At 30.8% G+C, this 18,150-nt stretch overlaps 1 protein-coding gene across 47 annotated transcripts in view; it reads right to left on the bottom strand.

The window, feature by feature from the left end:
- The window catches only part of Rims2 (regulating synaptic membrane exocytosis 2), a 567,034-nt gene that overhangs the window by 205,895 nt on the left and 342,989 nt on the right, over positions 1 to 18,150 (bottom strand). For all 47 annotated transcript variants that reach the window (XM_058585652.1, XM_058585655.1, XM_058585668.1 and 44 more), the window contains one exon: positions 2,210 to 2,278. In XM_058585652.1, coding sequence (XP_058441635.1) covers positions 2,210 to 2,278 — 69 coding nt within the window. The remainder of the gene's footprint in view (positions 1 to 2,209; positions 2,279 to 18,150) is intronic.

Below are 18,150 nucleotides of genomic sequence, written 5' to 3'. Positions count from 1 at the left end.
TTCCAGTCAGAATGGCAATTATTAAGAATACAAGCAACAATAAGTGTTGGTGAGGATATGGGGGAAAGGGCACATTCATACATAGCTGGTGGGATTGCAAATTGGTGCAACCAATCTAGAAAGCATGATGGAGATTCCTTATAAAACTTGGAATGGAACCACCATTTGACCCAGCTATCCCTCTCCTCATTCTATACCCAAAGATCTTAAAACAGCATACTACAGTGATGCAGTCACTTCAATGTTTATAGCAGCACAATTCACAATAGCCAAACTGTGGAACCAACCTACATGTCCTTCTACAGGTGAATGGATAAAGAAACTGTGGTACATGTGCACAATAGAATAATACTCAGCATTAAAAGAGAATAAAATTATGGCATTTGCAGGTAAATGAATGGAGTTAGAGAACAGGATGCTAAGCAAAATATGCCAATCCCAAAAAACCAGAGGCCAAATGTTTTCTCTGATAAGTGGATGCTAATCCATAATGGGGGTGATGGGATGCATGGAGGAACTTTGGATGAGGCCAAAAAAGGTGGAGAGTAGGCAAGGGGGTAGGAATGATGGTGAAATGAGACAGACATCATTACCCTAGGTACATGTATGATTGCATGAATTGTGGATAGATTTTCTAAACAATACTCTGTAATGTGAAAAAATATTTCATTGAGTATTAATCCAAATAATAAAAATTTATACTTTTTAAAAAAATACAATTCCTTTGATAGAATGGAAAAATAACAAATTGATTAGACTTAAGTATTTTGGGGGAAGAGATCTGAAATGCTTGATCAATGGGTACTAAGTCATAGTGACATAAGAATAAGTTCTTGTGTGTATGATAAGGTGACTATAGATAATAATTATCCACTACTTTAAAAAGCTAGAAGAAAGGAGTCTGGTTATTTTCACCGAAAACAAATGAGAAATGTTTGAGGGAATAGATATGTTTAACTTGATTTAAACATTATGCAATGTGTACATCTATTGATATCACATGATACTCTTTTAATATGTACATTTTTTGTTTTCATTTATCATGTTTTTAATTTAAAGTAGTACTCATATACATGAATCATTAAAAAAAATTTCCACTTTGAAAACAGAAGTCAAAGAATTCAGTTGTGTACTAAAATGGCATTAAGATGAAGAGCTTTCAGTGGTCTGAAGGAAAATATTTTGGATTTAAAAAAAAACTTATGTGGCTAAATATTTAAAATAGACAAGAAGTGAGATAATTAACTAACAAAGAAATAGAATATGAACAGAAAAAGAAATTGCAGGGGCTGGGGTTGTAGCTCAGTGGTAGAGCATTTCCCTAGCATGCATGAGGCAATGGGTTCAATTCTCAGCACTGCATATAAATAAAATAAAGATCCATCAACAACTAATAAAAATATTTTTTAAAAAGAAAGAAATTGCAATGACTTCTGAGAAGGAACCACGGGGGAAATATTTTTCATAACCATTTTACAGAGGGGTTTAATATATAAACCATAAATATGGAAAATATATTTGCAGTCTTACTTAAATCATGAATATATTGTTCACACATAGTACAAAAAACAAAAGCAAAAAAATAATACTTTAGTTTTTAAAAAGTGGCATATTGATACAGGCATGTTAATTGATTTGTAATATTAAGACTATTGTATTTTTTGTCAGAATTTATAGAAAGCATATCTTCTACCTAAATATGAGAATATTGGAAATTTTCTAACCATACGATAATGCAATATTTTAACTACAGTAGTATAATTTCAAAATGTAGCCGCACATGATACTTAATATGAATACAATAGAAAAAAATGCAGAAGTCCCATTCAAATATTTGATATATGTAGTTATGTTGGTGATATCAAAAAGATTTCAACTTATTTTCACAACTTTGCTTCAGTATAAAGAAGTTTCAATTATGCAATATCTCCTCCAATTTATTGTAAATCCTTTTTAAAGTTGTTTTACTATAAAAAACTTACAAATATCTACCTAATTGCCATCTTTCAAGAATATTCAATCTAATAATTTATATAGATATTCCAATAACTCTTTAGGGGTCCAAATTGCCACTGATTGTCATAAAAAAATTGTTTTAGGAAATGAGGAAGCAAGAGATTTTTCTCTATTGTTTTTATTAATGGTAAATAATGATGAATTACACTCACACTCCATTTTTAGTATTATAAAATAATTCTAAAATTCTTACCTGATACTACACCAATTCCATCATCACAGTCATAGTCAGAGACTTCACTATCACTTATTCTCTTTGACCCTATGAAGAAAACAACAGCAATAATTTAAATTGCTGATTATTTAAGAGGAAAAAACCATCAACCACCTGAAAATAAAAAGCTTTCAAGTTAAACACTTGAGAATAAAAAGTATAGAGAGAAGTAAAATAATTATGAATGAGTTCAACAACACTTATTTTCACACATATTACAAGATATGAGGATAGAGGTGATGAGGAGTTAAAAACTTACACAAGAATAATTCTGGGAATGTGTAAGACAAAGTTTCTAAATGGTTTAAAGCTTGATTTAAGTATGAAATAATTACATAAATTATTTGATACTGATTGATGATAAAGTTATTTGAAAAATAGGTATGTGCTGGGAGCAGTGGTACCTGTCTGCAATCCCAGCAGCTTGGGAAGCTGAGGCAGTAGGATCCAGAGTTCAAAGCCAGCCTCAGCAACTTAGAAGAGGACCTGTCGTTTAATAAAATATAAAATAAGGATGGGGATGTGGCTCAGTGGTTAAGCGCCCCTGGGTTCAATTCGAAGCACTAAAAAGAAAAGGTAAGTTGGTATTTTATGATTTTGGGACAGAAGGACCTAATTCTAGATAAATTTCAAGATAAAATTCATTTTCAAAAGCATTAATGTGTCTTTTCTTAGCTTGTTTTTCTAAGAAATTTGTTATATCCAATTATTTTTCATGCTCCTGGAGAAGTATAATTTAGAAAAGTCTATTTAAGATATTTGAAAACTTCCTTTTTTGTAAAAATTTTTAGCTAATTCTCTATTGCTTTAAGAAATGAATCATGCATAAAATTAATACATCTAAATTATGAATTGTGCTATTTTCTAATAGCCTAAGTGCATTAATAGTTATTTTAATTTAAGAACACTGTGTTTGTGTTCCTTACAAAAGAAATCTATAACAAAATTTTAAAATGCTAATCCTAAAATGGCATACTGGCATCAAATTAATTCAAGTAGGGCTTTGATGGCTAATGCAGATTATGACTTCATACTTAGTTATGAAACATCATGTACAGAAATAAACATATTATTGTCTACATTTAATTTTTTTTCTCCTATACGTGTCTCAGGAATATACATACCCTATACAATAGAAGCCTTTTGTTAAAAACATTTTTCCCTCTCATGATATTAGTAAGCATTTACTGATAAATGAAAACAGTGTTGCTGTTTCCAAAAATGACTTCTTTTGTCTTTCCTCTTACATTACACATTATTAAATAATTAGAGTTCAGTTTTATCAGAAAATACATGCTTTGTGGACTGAGAATATAGCTCAGTTGGTAGAGTGCTTGCCTGGCATGCACAAGGCTCTGGGTTCAATTCCCAGCAACGCCAAAAAAAAAAAAAAAAAAAGAAAAGAAAATATGTTTTCCTGTATTGTATATGGTATTTACTGTAGAGATAATCAAAATGTTCTAGGAAATGCCCTCCAATTTTGCAGCCTACTCTTATAAATACTCTATGTGTTTTTTCCCATTTCCGTTTGGCTTGTTTATTTGCTTGCTTAAATCCCTACACTTTGAGAGAAGGCAAAGTCTATTGCCAGGAGCCAAAGTTCTCATTTTCTTCTTAATGGCTAGGAAGAAGACAATGTGCAATTTAAAATGTGCTGAATTTAATCCCAGAGTTAGGGATTAAATCCAGGGCTGTCTGTATTCTATAAAAGTACTTCATCACTGAGTCACAAACCCGATCCAGATACTTGGTATTTTAATCATGTGATTCCACCAAATTGACTCTTATTATTTTCTTTCCACATTTTTATGTCATAAAGCTTTAGAGACAATCACATCAGAGGTATTTGTAGACCCAACTAATTTTGAAATTAGAATTATCTGACAACTTCCCAAAAGACTGGGCAACTTCCCAACGGAATGGGCAGAAAAAGATATGTAAATGAGGACATACATTCTAAATGGACTTTAGATAGGAGAGGAGTCACACAGATGGAACTATAGAGGAGAGAATTACAGAGAGTTGCTACTCAGCCTACAAAAACTTTTCATTTGGCAAATGCTCAAGGATGAGGGTAATGCTTACTTGACTGTACCTGGCACCAGTTTTAACTGGTACACATGGAACATAAAGATGACCAGCTTTTGGTATTAGCCAAAGATCACATCAAGAATTACACCAACAAAAAATGAAGTTCATTTTATCATCTTCAAGAACTGTCGTGTGTGTGTGTGTGTGTGTGTGTGTGTAGACAGGGAAGGGGTCATAAATGATTTTTAAAATCTGTTTCCTTCCATATCTTATGTTTATATTCAGATTAAGATTTTATCTGTTTTGATATTAATCCTGTAGAGGTTAAACATATTGCAATTATGTTCTCATTTTTTTAGTTTTTGTTCTTTGACATTGCAATGATGAATTCCTTAGTTTAATTAATTTATTAATATTTTCTATTAAAATTAGTGTTTTCACTATTTGTGGAACTATAAATTAGTACAACCACTATGGAAATTAGTATGGAGAGTTCTCAAAAAAACTAAAATGGAAACATAATATGACCCAGCTATACCTCTTCTCAGTATTTATCCTAAAGAATTAAATTCAGAATACTATAGCAATACATCCATACCCAGGTTTACAGCAACACAATATACAACAGACTAACTATGGAACCAGCCTAGATGTCTGTGAATGGATGAATGAATAAAGACAATGTGGCATACATACAAAATGGAGTTTTATTCAGCCATATGAAAAATGAAATTATGTCATTCGCAGGACCAAGGATGGAACCTGAGAACATTGTTAAGTGAAATAAGCCAAACTCAGAAAGTCAAGGGCTCTATGTTTTCTCTCCTATTTGGAAGCAACAGAGGAAAAAGGAAAAGAATGATGGTGGGAGATCTCATGATAATCAAAGGAAGATCAGTAGAGGAAAGAGACCTGGGAGAGGGAAGAGGGAAAGGAAAGGGAAAAAAATGTGAAATGAAGAGTGTTCAAATTATACAGTTATATTGTAAATATATTGAACATGTAACAATAAATCCTACCATTATGTAAAATTGTAGTATACCAATTAAATTATGGACAAAAATTAGTGTTTTCAATATTTGAAAAAAATCTTTCCTGACCTTATAAGCAGAGAATTAGACTCCTTCATTTTCTTCTGGAAAGTTTAAAAATTTTGATTTTTGCATTTATATTTTCATTCATCTTAAAATGAGTTTGCATACAGAGTGAGATACAGATTCAATTTAGTTTTCCATAGGGATAGCACATATCTCAGAATTATTTTTTTATTATTCACCACTTTCCCATTTAACTGTGATCGTACCTCAGTCATACATCTCATCTGCAAGTATCTTTCAGATGCTCTATTTTTTTGTTGTAAAGGCTGTATATCTATAAACCAACAATTCATTATCTATGTTACTCTGACATATGCTGAAAAGAACATCAATCCACATTATTATTTGAGTCTTGGATTTTGTCCCTTTGCTCTTCCATATAAAGTTTAGATTTAGATTACCAAATTGACAATGAAATGTCGTACTTTATAGCATTGTTTTGCTAGGCATGTACATGGTATCTTTCCCATTTGCATTGTTTTAAGGTCTTACTATGAAATTTCAAATTTTGACCAACAATATTTTCCCTATTTAGTTCATGTGTCCTTTGTCTACTGCTATTAGAAACATTCTTAAAAAATGATCTTTTCTAATAATTGCTCAAATACAGACATGTAATATCCAACCATATTATGGGTCTATCTTTTTATTACTAGTGCTGTGATTATTGTTTGATTTGATTTTTCCTTATAGAAAATCTTTTTCCCTGGGCTGGGGATGTGGCTCAAGTGGTAACGTGCTCGCCTGGCACGTGCAGGGTGCTGGGTTCGATCCTCAGCACCACATAAAAATAAAATAAAGATGTTGTGAACACCGCAAACTAAAAAATAAATATTAAAAAATTCTCTCTCTCTCTCTCTATCTATCTCTCTCTCTCTCTTTCTCTCTTTAAAAGGAATAAAAGAAAATTTTTTCCCAATTCTTAGCTTTGTTTTCCCCTGCCTTACTATACCGAGAATCACAATGCTAGAAAGAAATGGGAGATACTACGTCTTGTCTAATTTCTGATTTTAAGTATAGTTTTTCTAACATAAATGATATGTGCTGAAGTTACATTTGATCAGATAGAGAAAACCCTTAAATTGGATGAAAACAACATAAATTTCAGCCTTTTAATGTGTTTTCACAAAAGCATTGTTGTCTCAGTACTTCCATTTATTAATCAAATATTTCTATGTGATATATTGATCAAAATTCAATTCCAGGCATATCCTTCTAGGACTATCATATATTTATTATACTCTAGTAAATCTAAGTTAACATCAACTGAGTGATATATCAAAATTATAGAGATCACAGAGCATGAAAAAATTTTTACTACAATAGAAGTTTCCATAGTTTAAAATTTTCAAATGTATGGATAAAATTTATCTTCTTTTTAAAATAATTGACCTAATAACAAAATGTTGAAGAATATATCCTGTGTTATGTATGTTATGTTAATTCTTTGAATTCTATTAAAATGAATGATGGGATAGCCTATTAACAATTTTTATAAATGTTTCATGAATTAACAGAGGAATATGAATTTATTGTTAGGTTCAGAGTTCTTCATCTGATTCTGAGATTAAACTTGTAATTTGTGCTCTTTGATTCTTTTGCATCTTCTCTACATTATTATATGACTTGCCAATGATAAAGAAAGAATTATATTGGAATTGACTTCAATAGCAATAAATTTGTGAATTTTTCTCTCTAGTGTTATTTTATGTGTATTGAAGTTATCAATACTTGAAAGATGAAGATTATCTCAATAGATGTACAGAAATATTTGAAATAGTTATCTACATCCATCAAAAATCATAGACAGGTAAGAAGGGAATTTCATCAAACTGATAAATGACATTCACAAAAATCTACGGCTAACAGTACATTCAGATATGAAATATTAAATACATTCCCCTAAAGAAGGAATACATAAAGAGTTCTCTTCAAGGCTAAGTCTTATCTTCAACACCGTACTGCATATTCTAGATAGGTCAATACTATAAGGAAAAGAAATGAATGCTGTACAGGTTATAAAACAAAAAGTATCATAATTATGTAAATTAAAATTCCTAAAGAAAGTATTTAAAAGATTATGTGACTAATACATAAATTTATCAGGTTCCAGAGCACACAGTCAATATAAAAGTTAATTATATTTCTTAGACAAAAGCAAAGAACAAATAGGAAATTAATTTCAAAAGCAATATCATTTACAAGACTACCCAAAATCATGCAATACTTAAGAACACACCTAATACAAAACCGTAAAAGTTCATCTCAGCAAAACACTGCTATGTTAGTGTCCTAAGGCTGCTATAACAAAGAGTCAAAACTGGGTAGCTTGAAAGGACATCAATTTATTGTTTTATAGTTCTGGAGGTTAGAAGTCCAAAATTAACATGTTAGCAAGGCCATTTTCTCTCTGGAAACTCTGAGAATCTTTCCTTGTCTTTTCTAGTTTCTGGTGTTTCCAGCTATCACTGATGTTCCTTCACTTGTAGATGCATCACTCCAGTTGCATGGCCATCTTTTCCCTCTGTGTACTCAGATTATCTTTGCTCTGTGCATATCTGCCTCTGTGTCCTGATTTAACCTCATTTCTAACTTGGTTTACCTCTGCAAAAAACCCAATTTACAAAAAGTCTATATACTGAGGCACTAGAAAATAAGTCTTTGACAAATCATTTTTTTACCTTTCAATAATTTTATTCTAATTTGTTATGTATGAAAACAGAATACATTAAATTCATATTATACATACAGAACATAAATTTTCATATCTCTGGTTGTACACAAAGTAGAGTCACACCATTCATATCTTCATACATGTGCTTAGTGTAATGATGTCCATTCATTCCACCATCTTTTCTACTCCCATGCCCCCTTCATTCCCCTCCTTGCTCTTTGCTCTATCTAGAGTTCGTCTAATCCACCATGCTCCTACCCCCGCCCAATCCCATTATGAATCAACATTCTTATATCAGAGAAGACATTCAGCATTTGGTTTTGGGGATTGGCTAACTTCACTTACCATTATATACTCCAACACCATCCATTTATCTGCCTAATTGCCATGTTTTATTTTCTTTTAATGCTGAATAGTATTCCATAGAAGATGCCATCAGAAGCCTACAAACCAAGAAAAGCCCAGGACCAGATGGATATACAGGTGAGTTCTACAAGACCTTTAATGAAGAACTAATACCAATACTCCTCAAATTATTTCATGAAATAGAAAAAGAGGGATCACTTCCAAACTCATTCTATGAGGCCAGTATCACCCTGATTCTAAAACCAGGCAAAGACACATCAAAGAAAGAAAACTTCAGACCAATATCTCTAATGAACATAAAAACAAAAATTCTCAATAAAATTCTGGCAAATCTAATACAAAAACATATCAAAAATATAGTGCACCACAATCAAGCAGGGTTCATCCCAGGGAAACAAGCTTGGTTCAACAGACGGAAATCATTAAATGCAATTCATTCCATCAATAGACTTAAAGACAAGAATCATATGGTCATCTCAATAGATGCAGAAAAGCATTCAACAAAATACAGCATGTATTTTGTTGAGCCTTCATGTTCAAAATACTAAAAAAACTAGGGATAACAGTAACATATTTCAACATCTTAAAAGCTATTTATGCTAAGCCGCAAGCCAACATTATTCTAAGTGGAGAAAAACTGAAAGCATTCCCTCTAAAAACCAGAACAAGACAGGGATGCCCTCTTTCACCACTTCTATTTAACATAGGTCTTGAAACACTGGCCAGAGCAATTAGACAGATGAAAGAAATTAAAGGGATACAGATATGAAATTAACACAAATTATCACTATTTTCCGAGGATATAATTCTAATACCTAGAAGACCCAAAATATTACACCAGAAAACTTCTAGAACTAATAAATGAATTCAGCAAAGTAGCAGGATATAAAATCAACACCCCAAAATCAAAGGGTATAACAGTGATAAATCCTCTGAAAGGGAAACAAGGAAAACTACCCCATTTACAATAGATTGTTCTTGGATAGGCAGAAATAATATTGTCAAAATGACCACACTACCAAAAGCACTATACAGATTTAATGCAATTCCAATAAAAATCCCAATGAAATTCCTCATAGAAAAAGAAAAAGAAGTAATTAAATTCATCTGGAAAAATAAGAGACCCAGATAGCTGAAGCAATCCTTAGCAAGAAGAGTAAAGCAGGGCATCATTACACCAGACTTTAAACTATAATACAGAGCAATAGTAAAAAAAAAAAAAAAAAAAAAACAGCATGGTATTAGCAACAAAAGAGACTTGTAGACCAATGGTACAGAATAGAGGACACAGAGACAAACCCATATAACTACAGTTATATTAGACAAAAGCACCTAAAATATACAATGGAGAAAAAATAGCCTCTTCAACAAATGATGCTGGAAAGAATGGAAATCCATGTGCAACAAAATGAATTAAATCCTTCTCTCTCACCATGCACAAAAATCAACTCAAAGTGGATCAAAGACCTAGGAATAAAACCAGTGACGCTATACCTAATAGAAGAAAAAGTAGGCCCAAATCTCTATCATGACAGATTAGGCCCTGACTTCCTTAATAGAATTCCTATAGTACAAGAAATAAAATCAAGAATCAATAAATGTGATGGATTCAAAATAAAAAGCTTCTCATCTTGACATATCTTTTTTAAAAGACACAATTCAGCTCAAACAGCTGCTAACATATTAAAGAAAATTTAAATTAATGGAGAGACTTTTCTGCAAAATTGGAAGCCATATGTATTGGAATAATATTGTCAGCATGCTAAGAGAAAATAAACTGATACCAGGATTTTATAAATAGCTAACCTGCTGTAAGGAATGAAGAAGAAATAAGGATATATATTCAGAAAACAAACCCTGTTTGTAATTCTTCACTGAAAGAACTTTTTAAAATTGTAATTCAAAAATAAAGAAATTAGGGGCAGGGAGTATAACTCAGTTGTAAAGCATGTGCTTAATATGCATGAGACGCTGGGTTCAATTTTCAGCACCCAAAAATAAATATTATTGGTTTATTCTCATGCTAGTAGCACACTGTGTCAATATAGTAACAAAGGAATGAGGAAGGGAGGGAGGAGGTAAGGAAGGAAAAGAAGGACAGAGGAGGGGGAAGAATAAATTTATCCCCAAAGAAAGGAATAAAGTACAAAAAAATTGGTAATAATTCAGATAAATCGCAACAAACTCTGAATGAATAAAATGACAATAATTATAATAAAGACAAACACGGAGGAGATATAAAGTTCTGGTAGTAATACAGATATAAATTAGATTATAAAATTTTTATATGGTTTAGGGAAGAAAGGTAGACATGTTAATTAATATTACTTTGTTAGGTAAATGTGTTAAAAATTCAAAAGCAACCACTAAAAAGAGGAAGCGATTAAAAATAAAAAATAGGATGCCCAAAGTAGTTATATATTCCTACATATGCTAGAAAAAAAAATCTATATGATTGTGTCTGTATAGGCATAGAGTACCTAAAATATATAGAAATTGGTGACTGATTGATTCACAGAAAGAGAAATAGATGTTTGAAAAAAGAAGTGGGAGACTTTTCCCTATATGGATTTTTAAATTTATACTGTTATGAATGCATTAAAAAATTAACAGCAAATATTTACAAACATTTCATGTGTAGATGAAATGAATATATTTTGGGGACATATCCTATTAATTAAATTGGGTAAACTGTTTCACATTTCTGAGAGATTGTCACTATGATTGTGGTTCTTCAATTTCTCTTTTCAATTATCTCTAGTTTTTTAAAAAATAATTATAATAAAACCAAAGTTCAGGATTTTAGATGTTCCTCTGGGTCCTGGTCCTGCTGGAACCCCTCCCAGACCTAGGCCAAGGACATGGGCAGATTCATGACAAAATACATGAAATTAGTTTGTAGATTATCCAAGTATCAAGACCAGAAGGAATGAGAGATAAACACGTGTTCTAGTTTTTCCTCAGGCATTCTTTCGTTGATTTCCCCATTTTGCACGCATTTTTCTGTCCAAACCTATCCTCCCATTCCAAAGAGACTTAAGGATCTCGGCTAGATGAAGCACAACTGTCTGCTCCAGACTTTTACTAGCTCCCCTTTGTGGTTTCTGGCAAGTGACTTTTCTCAGATTCTTCATTTTCTTACAAGGAATGAATTCCCAGCTTAAAAAGAAATCCCAGCTCCTCGCACAATTTTGTAAAGATTAATCTTTACAATAAATTTTATTTCATATCTCTAATAGTGCTACAGCACTAAGCACATTAGCTTCCGGACTGAACCTAAATTACATAATATTTAAGTCCTTAATCCACCTAGATTTTGTTTTCTTATATATGATGTAAGACACAGACCCAATTTCATCTATTTTCTTTTCTTTATGGATAACAATTTTTTTCCAGCTCACTCATTAAATCATCTATTTTTCTCCTGTTGATTTTTCACATTACTTCAGATCCGTATATAAATGAGTCGGCTTCAGGGCTCTTTCTCTTGTTCCATTATTGGTTTATTTTCATGCCAGTAGCACACTGTGTCAAATAATAGTAAATTCTAACATCTGATAAGGAATTTTCACCTCCCTGTCCTCCCTGCTTTCTGGTTATCTTTGTCCCTTCTGTTTTCCATGTATTTAGAATCAGTTCATCATTTATCATAAAGATATCCAATAGGATGCAAACTGTATTGAATGCATAGCTAAAATAGGGGAAACTGACAATCTATAATACTGAATTATATAATACTGTATCTTCCTATTAGTGGTTGTGGCATTTATTCATTTGTTTAGGTGTTCCTTAAAGTTACTTAATAAAATGCTATCACTTTTTCTATAGTAGTATTATACAATTTTTATTAGATATTTTCCCTAGATATTTACTATTTCCTGGTACTATTGTAGATTGTCTTTTTAAAATATTTTAATTTGTTTCCAATGTAGAGAGATGCAATAGACTTTTATATATTAATCTTACATCCAGCCATCGTAGTAAATGATAATTTGTCTATAGGTTCTTTGGGGAGTTATAGGTAAACAATTTTATCATCTGAAAATAATAATAGCTTTGTTTCTTCCTTTGAATCCTTAATGTTTCTAAATTATATTTATCTAAGATGTAGAGATCTCCTCTACAATCATTCTCTTGCTCATGTTTTTTTAAAGGAATAATTTTATCATTGGCCAATTAAGATGTGATTTCCTATACATTTTTAATAGATACTCTATATGGTTAAGGAAGTTCATTTCTAATTTGTAATTTGATAGGAGATATAATTGTAAACTTATGTTGAATTTTATGGAACTTTTGCAATTTACACATTGAAACAAACAAGTTTTTCACATTCATAGTTTTTTTTTTTTATAAAACTGTTGCATTTGATTTACTACTCTTTTATATGGCTCTTTTTAAAAAAATCTCTTTGATCATCTATATTGAGGAATAAAATAGGTCTATAAATTTCCTTTCTTGGAATGGCTTTGTAAATTTCTGGTATGAAAGCCATGTTTTCTATGTAAAGAGCTTGGAAATATTTCTATTTTATGTATATTCAGCAAGAGTTTTATTAGCTTAGGAAAACTTGTTATTCAAATCACCTGTAAAAATTGTCTGGGTCTAGTTTTACCTCCTTTTTTTAATATAGTGAAAATATCTCTGCATATGGTAATTCTCAACCATTTATTCCTTACTGAGTCAACTTTCACAAAAATTATTTTCTAGGAACTTGTCCGTATTACTTATGCTTTCAAAATTATTGAAATATATTTGTAGATAGAGTTCCATTACCTGAACTGAAGGACTTATTTTAATATGTAGTATATCTGAAGTTAACTCCTCTTTTAAACTTATATTACATATTTGTACCTGATGTCTTCTTAACATTTCAGGATTTTCAAAATTTTACCTACTCAGACATGTTCTATTTTATTAGTTTCTATTTCATTCTCTGGTTTCCATTTCTTAGAAATGCATATAAATATAAGTGTGCAGTATGAACCCTATGTGTGTCATCTTTCACACAGAACAATATTTTGAGATTCCTTCTTGTGATATTATCAGTAGTTCATATCTTTTTTTAATAAATTATTTTTTATACCTTTATTTATTTTTATGTGGTGTTGCTGAGGATTGAACCCAGGGCCTTGCACATGTTAGGTGAGAACTCTACCACTGAGCCACAGTTCATTAATTTCTATTGCTGAGTAATATCCTATTATATGACTAACCACAATTTATTTTTATTTCTTTACATAGAAATATATACAAATATTTTATAGTTGCTGGGAATTTGGGTTACTTGGCTATTGCAAATAAAAATAACAAGAACATTTGTATGCAAGATGGACATGTGCTTTCATTCTTTGGCAAATAGCTAGAAATGGAATGGCTGACCTATATGATAGTTGTATGTTTACTGTTTTAATAAGTTGCCAAAAGTGTTTCCAAAGAGACTATGACAAACTACATTCCGACCGGAGTCTTAGTTGCTACCTATGTCTGCAATGCTTGATGTGGACGGTCGTATTCATTTTAGTCATTCTAATATGTGTGCAATAAGTATCTCATTTACATTTTCCTAAAGACGAATTCTGTCTTTTTTTCATGTGCTTATTTTCCATCCCTCTATCTTTTTCAGTGTTCCTTCAATTCTTATGTCCATTTTTATTGTTATTTTTTTAGTCATGAGTTTTGACAGTTCTCTATGAATTTCATATAAATTCTTTCTCATATATATAATTTGCAAATATTTCTCCCAGTCTGTGGCTTACATTTTGTTATGTTAACAATGTCTTTCAAAGAATAAAGATTTTTCACTTTCAAGAAATCCAATTTACTAATTTCTTATCTGGCAGATGATAGCTGAGGTCTACTATTGAAGAAATCTGCCTACTCAAGTTGTTAAAGTATCCTCCCAGGAGTTTTATAGCTTTATTGTCTACAATTTAGTCAATGAATCATTTATCTACATATATGTGGCTCTATATCTGTATTCTCTAATCTGTTGTATCGATGCATTTATCTATTTTTAACATGTTGTCCTTAATCACTGCAGTTTTATAAGTTTGAAATTAAGTAGTGTGAGGATTCCAACTTTGACCTTTCTTCAGAATTATTTTTAACAATTCTAGGTACTCTGGATTTTCAAATAAGTTTTAGAATGAGTTTGGCAATATACACTAAAAAGCCTTCAGGGATTTTTAAATCAGGGGGTACAAATTAATATTATTGACACTTCTGACTCATGAACAGTGTTTTTCTCCCTTTATTTCGGTCTTTTAAAACTTCTGTTAATAGTGTTTTGTAGTTTTCAGTTTTAAACCTTTATATGGTTTGCCAAATTTTACCCCCTAAATATTTCATATTTTTTATTTTATTTGAAAAGGCATTGTAGTTTTCAGTTTTCAATTTTTCATTGCCAGTGCACAGAAATAAAGTGATATTGTATCTTGACCTGGCATCCAGTAACTGCTATAAATTCATTTTTCAGTTATAATAATTTTTGCATGGATCTCATTGTATTTTCGGTGAAGATCCCACATATACAAATAAAGACAATTTTACTTGTTTGTTTTCAAGCTGGAGGTACTTTATTTCTTTTTGTTGTCAGCTAGACTCTCAAGTACAATTTTGAATAGAAGTGGAGAGACCAAACATCCTTTCCCTGTTCTGACCTTAAGAAGAAACATTTCAGTCTTTCACCACTATGATTTAACCCTGGGGTTTGATAGATTCCCTTTATCAGGTTAAGGAAGCCCTTTTCTATTCCATTTTGTTCAGTTTTTTTTTTTTTTTTGGTTTGTTTTATTTTTAAATAGAAATAGATGTGAATTTTTCCAGATGCTCTTTCTGACTCTCTTGAAATGATAATATACATGTTTTTTCTTTTTAAGAAGTTAACATTACCTTGATTTTTTAATTTTAGGCAAACATTACATTTCCGTCATACATACAATTTAGTCACAATATATTAATGTTTTTATGTACCATGAATTCAATTTCCTTTTTTCTTTTGCTAATCTTTTAAATTTTAATATGATAATTTTTTGAAAAATTTCATGAGTTCTAATGACTTGTGAATTTCTTCTAATAGGAGTTAGTAACAGGTTTTAATGTTTAATTGATAAAAAAAAAAGTTGGGAAGTATTCTCAACCTTGCAATTTTCTGCAAGAGTTTGCATAGAATTAGTATTTTATGAACCTTAAATGTTTGGTAAACATAACTGGTCAAGTCATCTAGACCTAGACTTTTCTTTGTGGAAAGGTCTCAGGTACAAATTCAATTTCTTTAACAGATACAGGGGTATTTAAGTTATATCTTTCTGTTTGAATGAATTTCAAGCTTCTGTACTACAAGTAAATTTTCTATTTCATCTAAGTTGTCAAATGTACTAGCATAATTTTTTAAACAATTTTTCCTTGCAGTCCCTTTAATAATTGTAGATTCTGTATAAATATTACCATTTTTCTGATATTGGTAATCCCCCCCCCCTTCTCTCTTATTCTGACTATAATTTTTTTTAATCAATTTTATTGCTCTCTTCCTTTCCTTCCGTAAGATCCATATTGATCTTCTCATAGTGCCAATCAATAGCTTTATTCAAATGTTTCTTTTTTTATTGTTGTTATTCCATTGAATTCTTTTCTTTTATTATTCCCTTTCTTTTACTTAATTTGGGCCCAAGTTGCTATACTTTTCTAGTTTGTTAGAAAAAAATTATTAATTTGAGACATTTTTAGTGCTACAAATTTCCCCATGTGTTCTGCTTTTGTTGCTTCCCATTTATTTTGATAAGATATGTTTTCAGTTCAAAATAATTTTAATTTCCTTTTGACTTTTTCTTTGATGTCTTGTTATTTAGACATGTGTAATTTTTTGTTGAATCCCAAAAGATGTTCTACAAATTTTATGTTACTGACTTCTAATCTAATTCTATTATGGTCAGGATACATACTTTGAATATTTTTAAATTTATTGAGACTTGTTTGGGCCAAAATAAGGTCTTAGTAAATGTATGTATGAACATGAAAAGAATGTATATTCTGCTGTTGATCTAGGGAGCAATAAGTGTCATCAGATTGTTGTTCTAGGGAGCAATAAGTGACAATCAGGTTAAGTTGGTCAGTAATGTTATCCAAGGCTTGTATAGTATTACTGATTTTTCTATTGGTTCTGTGAATTGAAGTATCAGAATATCTGAATTTAATTGAGATGTGTCTAATTGTTCTTTAGTTTTATCACTGTATTTATAAAATTGAAGTATAACTCACATAAGTTTAATTTAATTGCACAATTCAGGAATTTTCAATAAATTTAAACAGTTGTATAAACTTCACCAGAATCCAATTTTTAAACATTTCCTTCACTCCAAATAAATTCCTTATAGCCCTTTTCAGTCACTCCCCCTGCCCACCCCAGTCAGACAACTACTAATTTAATCTCTGATTCTATAGATTTGTTATTTCTCTATATGTTATATAAATGTAATCATACAACATTTAGATTGTGCATCTGGCATATTGCATTAAGCACAGAATTTTTAAGGTCCAACATTATATCACATACAAGTACTTTCTTCCTTGTTATGTATAGTAATCTGTTGTATGTCTATACCACATTTTATTTATCTATGTACCAGGTGATGAATATTTAGATTATTCCCACTTTTTGATCATTATAAATGCTTCTACAAATATTCATGTACAAGTTTTTAAGTGAACATTTATTTTCATTTCTCTTGAGTATATTTCTAGAAGTGAATTGTTGGGTTATGTGGTAAAATTTACTTTTAATTTTTTTTAACAAACTACCAAACTATTTTGCAAAGTGGCTATAGCATTTCACACTTCAATAAGCAAATATATGAAGGTGTCAATCTCTTCACATTTTTGCCCATATTTGTCACTATCTTTTTTACATTTATTCTAGAGTACAAGTGAAGCAATATATCATTGTGATAATTATTTGCATTTCACTAATAACTTCTGTTACTGACTACATTTTCATGTCTGTATTTGACATTGGTATATTTTCTTCTTTAAAAATGGCTATCAAATTTTTGCCCACTTTTAATTGCATTATTTATCACTTGTTTTTCAGTTTTAAGGGTCCATTAAATATTCTGAATGTCAGTCTTTTGTCAAACACACAATTTTCAAATATTTTCTTTTAGCCTGATGCTTGTATATTTGGATTCTCACTAGTGTCTTGGAAACTCAAATGACAATCTCTGTCTTTTAATTGGGATATTCTGACTATTTAATCTGGTCATTGACTTGGTTAGTTTATATCAACTTGCTATTTATCCCATCTGTTTTAGGCTTGCTTTTACTATTTTTCTGTCTTATTTTTTTTAAAGTTCCATTTATCTTTTGTATTGTCTAATAAATTATAAATATTTTGTTTTGTTGTATTAGTTTATACATCTTTAACTTATTTCAACTCCTTTCAAATGACATCATATTACTCATGCTATAATTTAAAAACCATATAATCCCACACTTTCATTTTTCCTTTCTCAACCTTTCATTATTATTGTCATATACTTTACTTTTATATAAGTTGCAAATGTTATACTACATTGCCATTAGTTTTGGGTTTTTGTTGTTGTTGTTGGTGGTGGTGGTGGTGTTTTTTGTTTGTTTGTTTTGTTTTTAGGACTGGGCATTAAACCCAAAGGTGCTTAACCACTGAGCCACATCCCCAGTCCTTTGATATTTTAGAGACAAGGTCTAGCTGAGTTGCTAATTGCCTGGCTAATCCA

Source organism: Marmota monax, unplaced genomic scaffold (assembly GCF_021218885.2).
Source record: "Marmota monax isolate L192 unplaced genomic scaffold, Marmota_monax_Labrador192_F-V1.1 WCK01_AAM20220418_F8-fsc00003, whole genome shotgun sequence".
Classification (NCBI taxonomy): domain Eukaryota; kingdom Metazoa; phylum Chordata; class Mammalia; order Rodentia; family Sciuridae; genus Marmota; species Marmota monax.
This window is presented reverse-complemented; position numbering and strand designations above follow the sequence as displayed.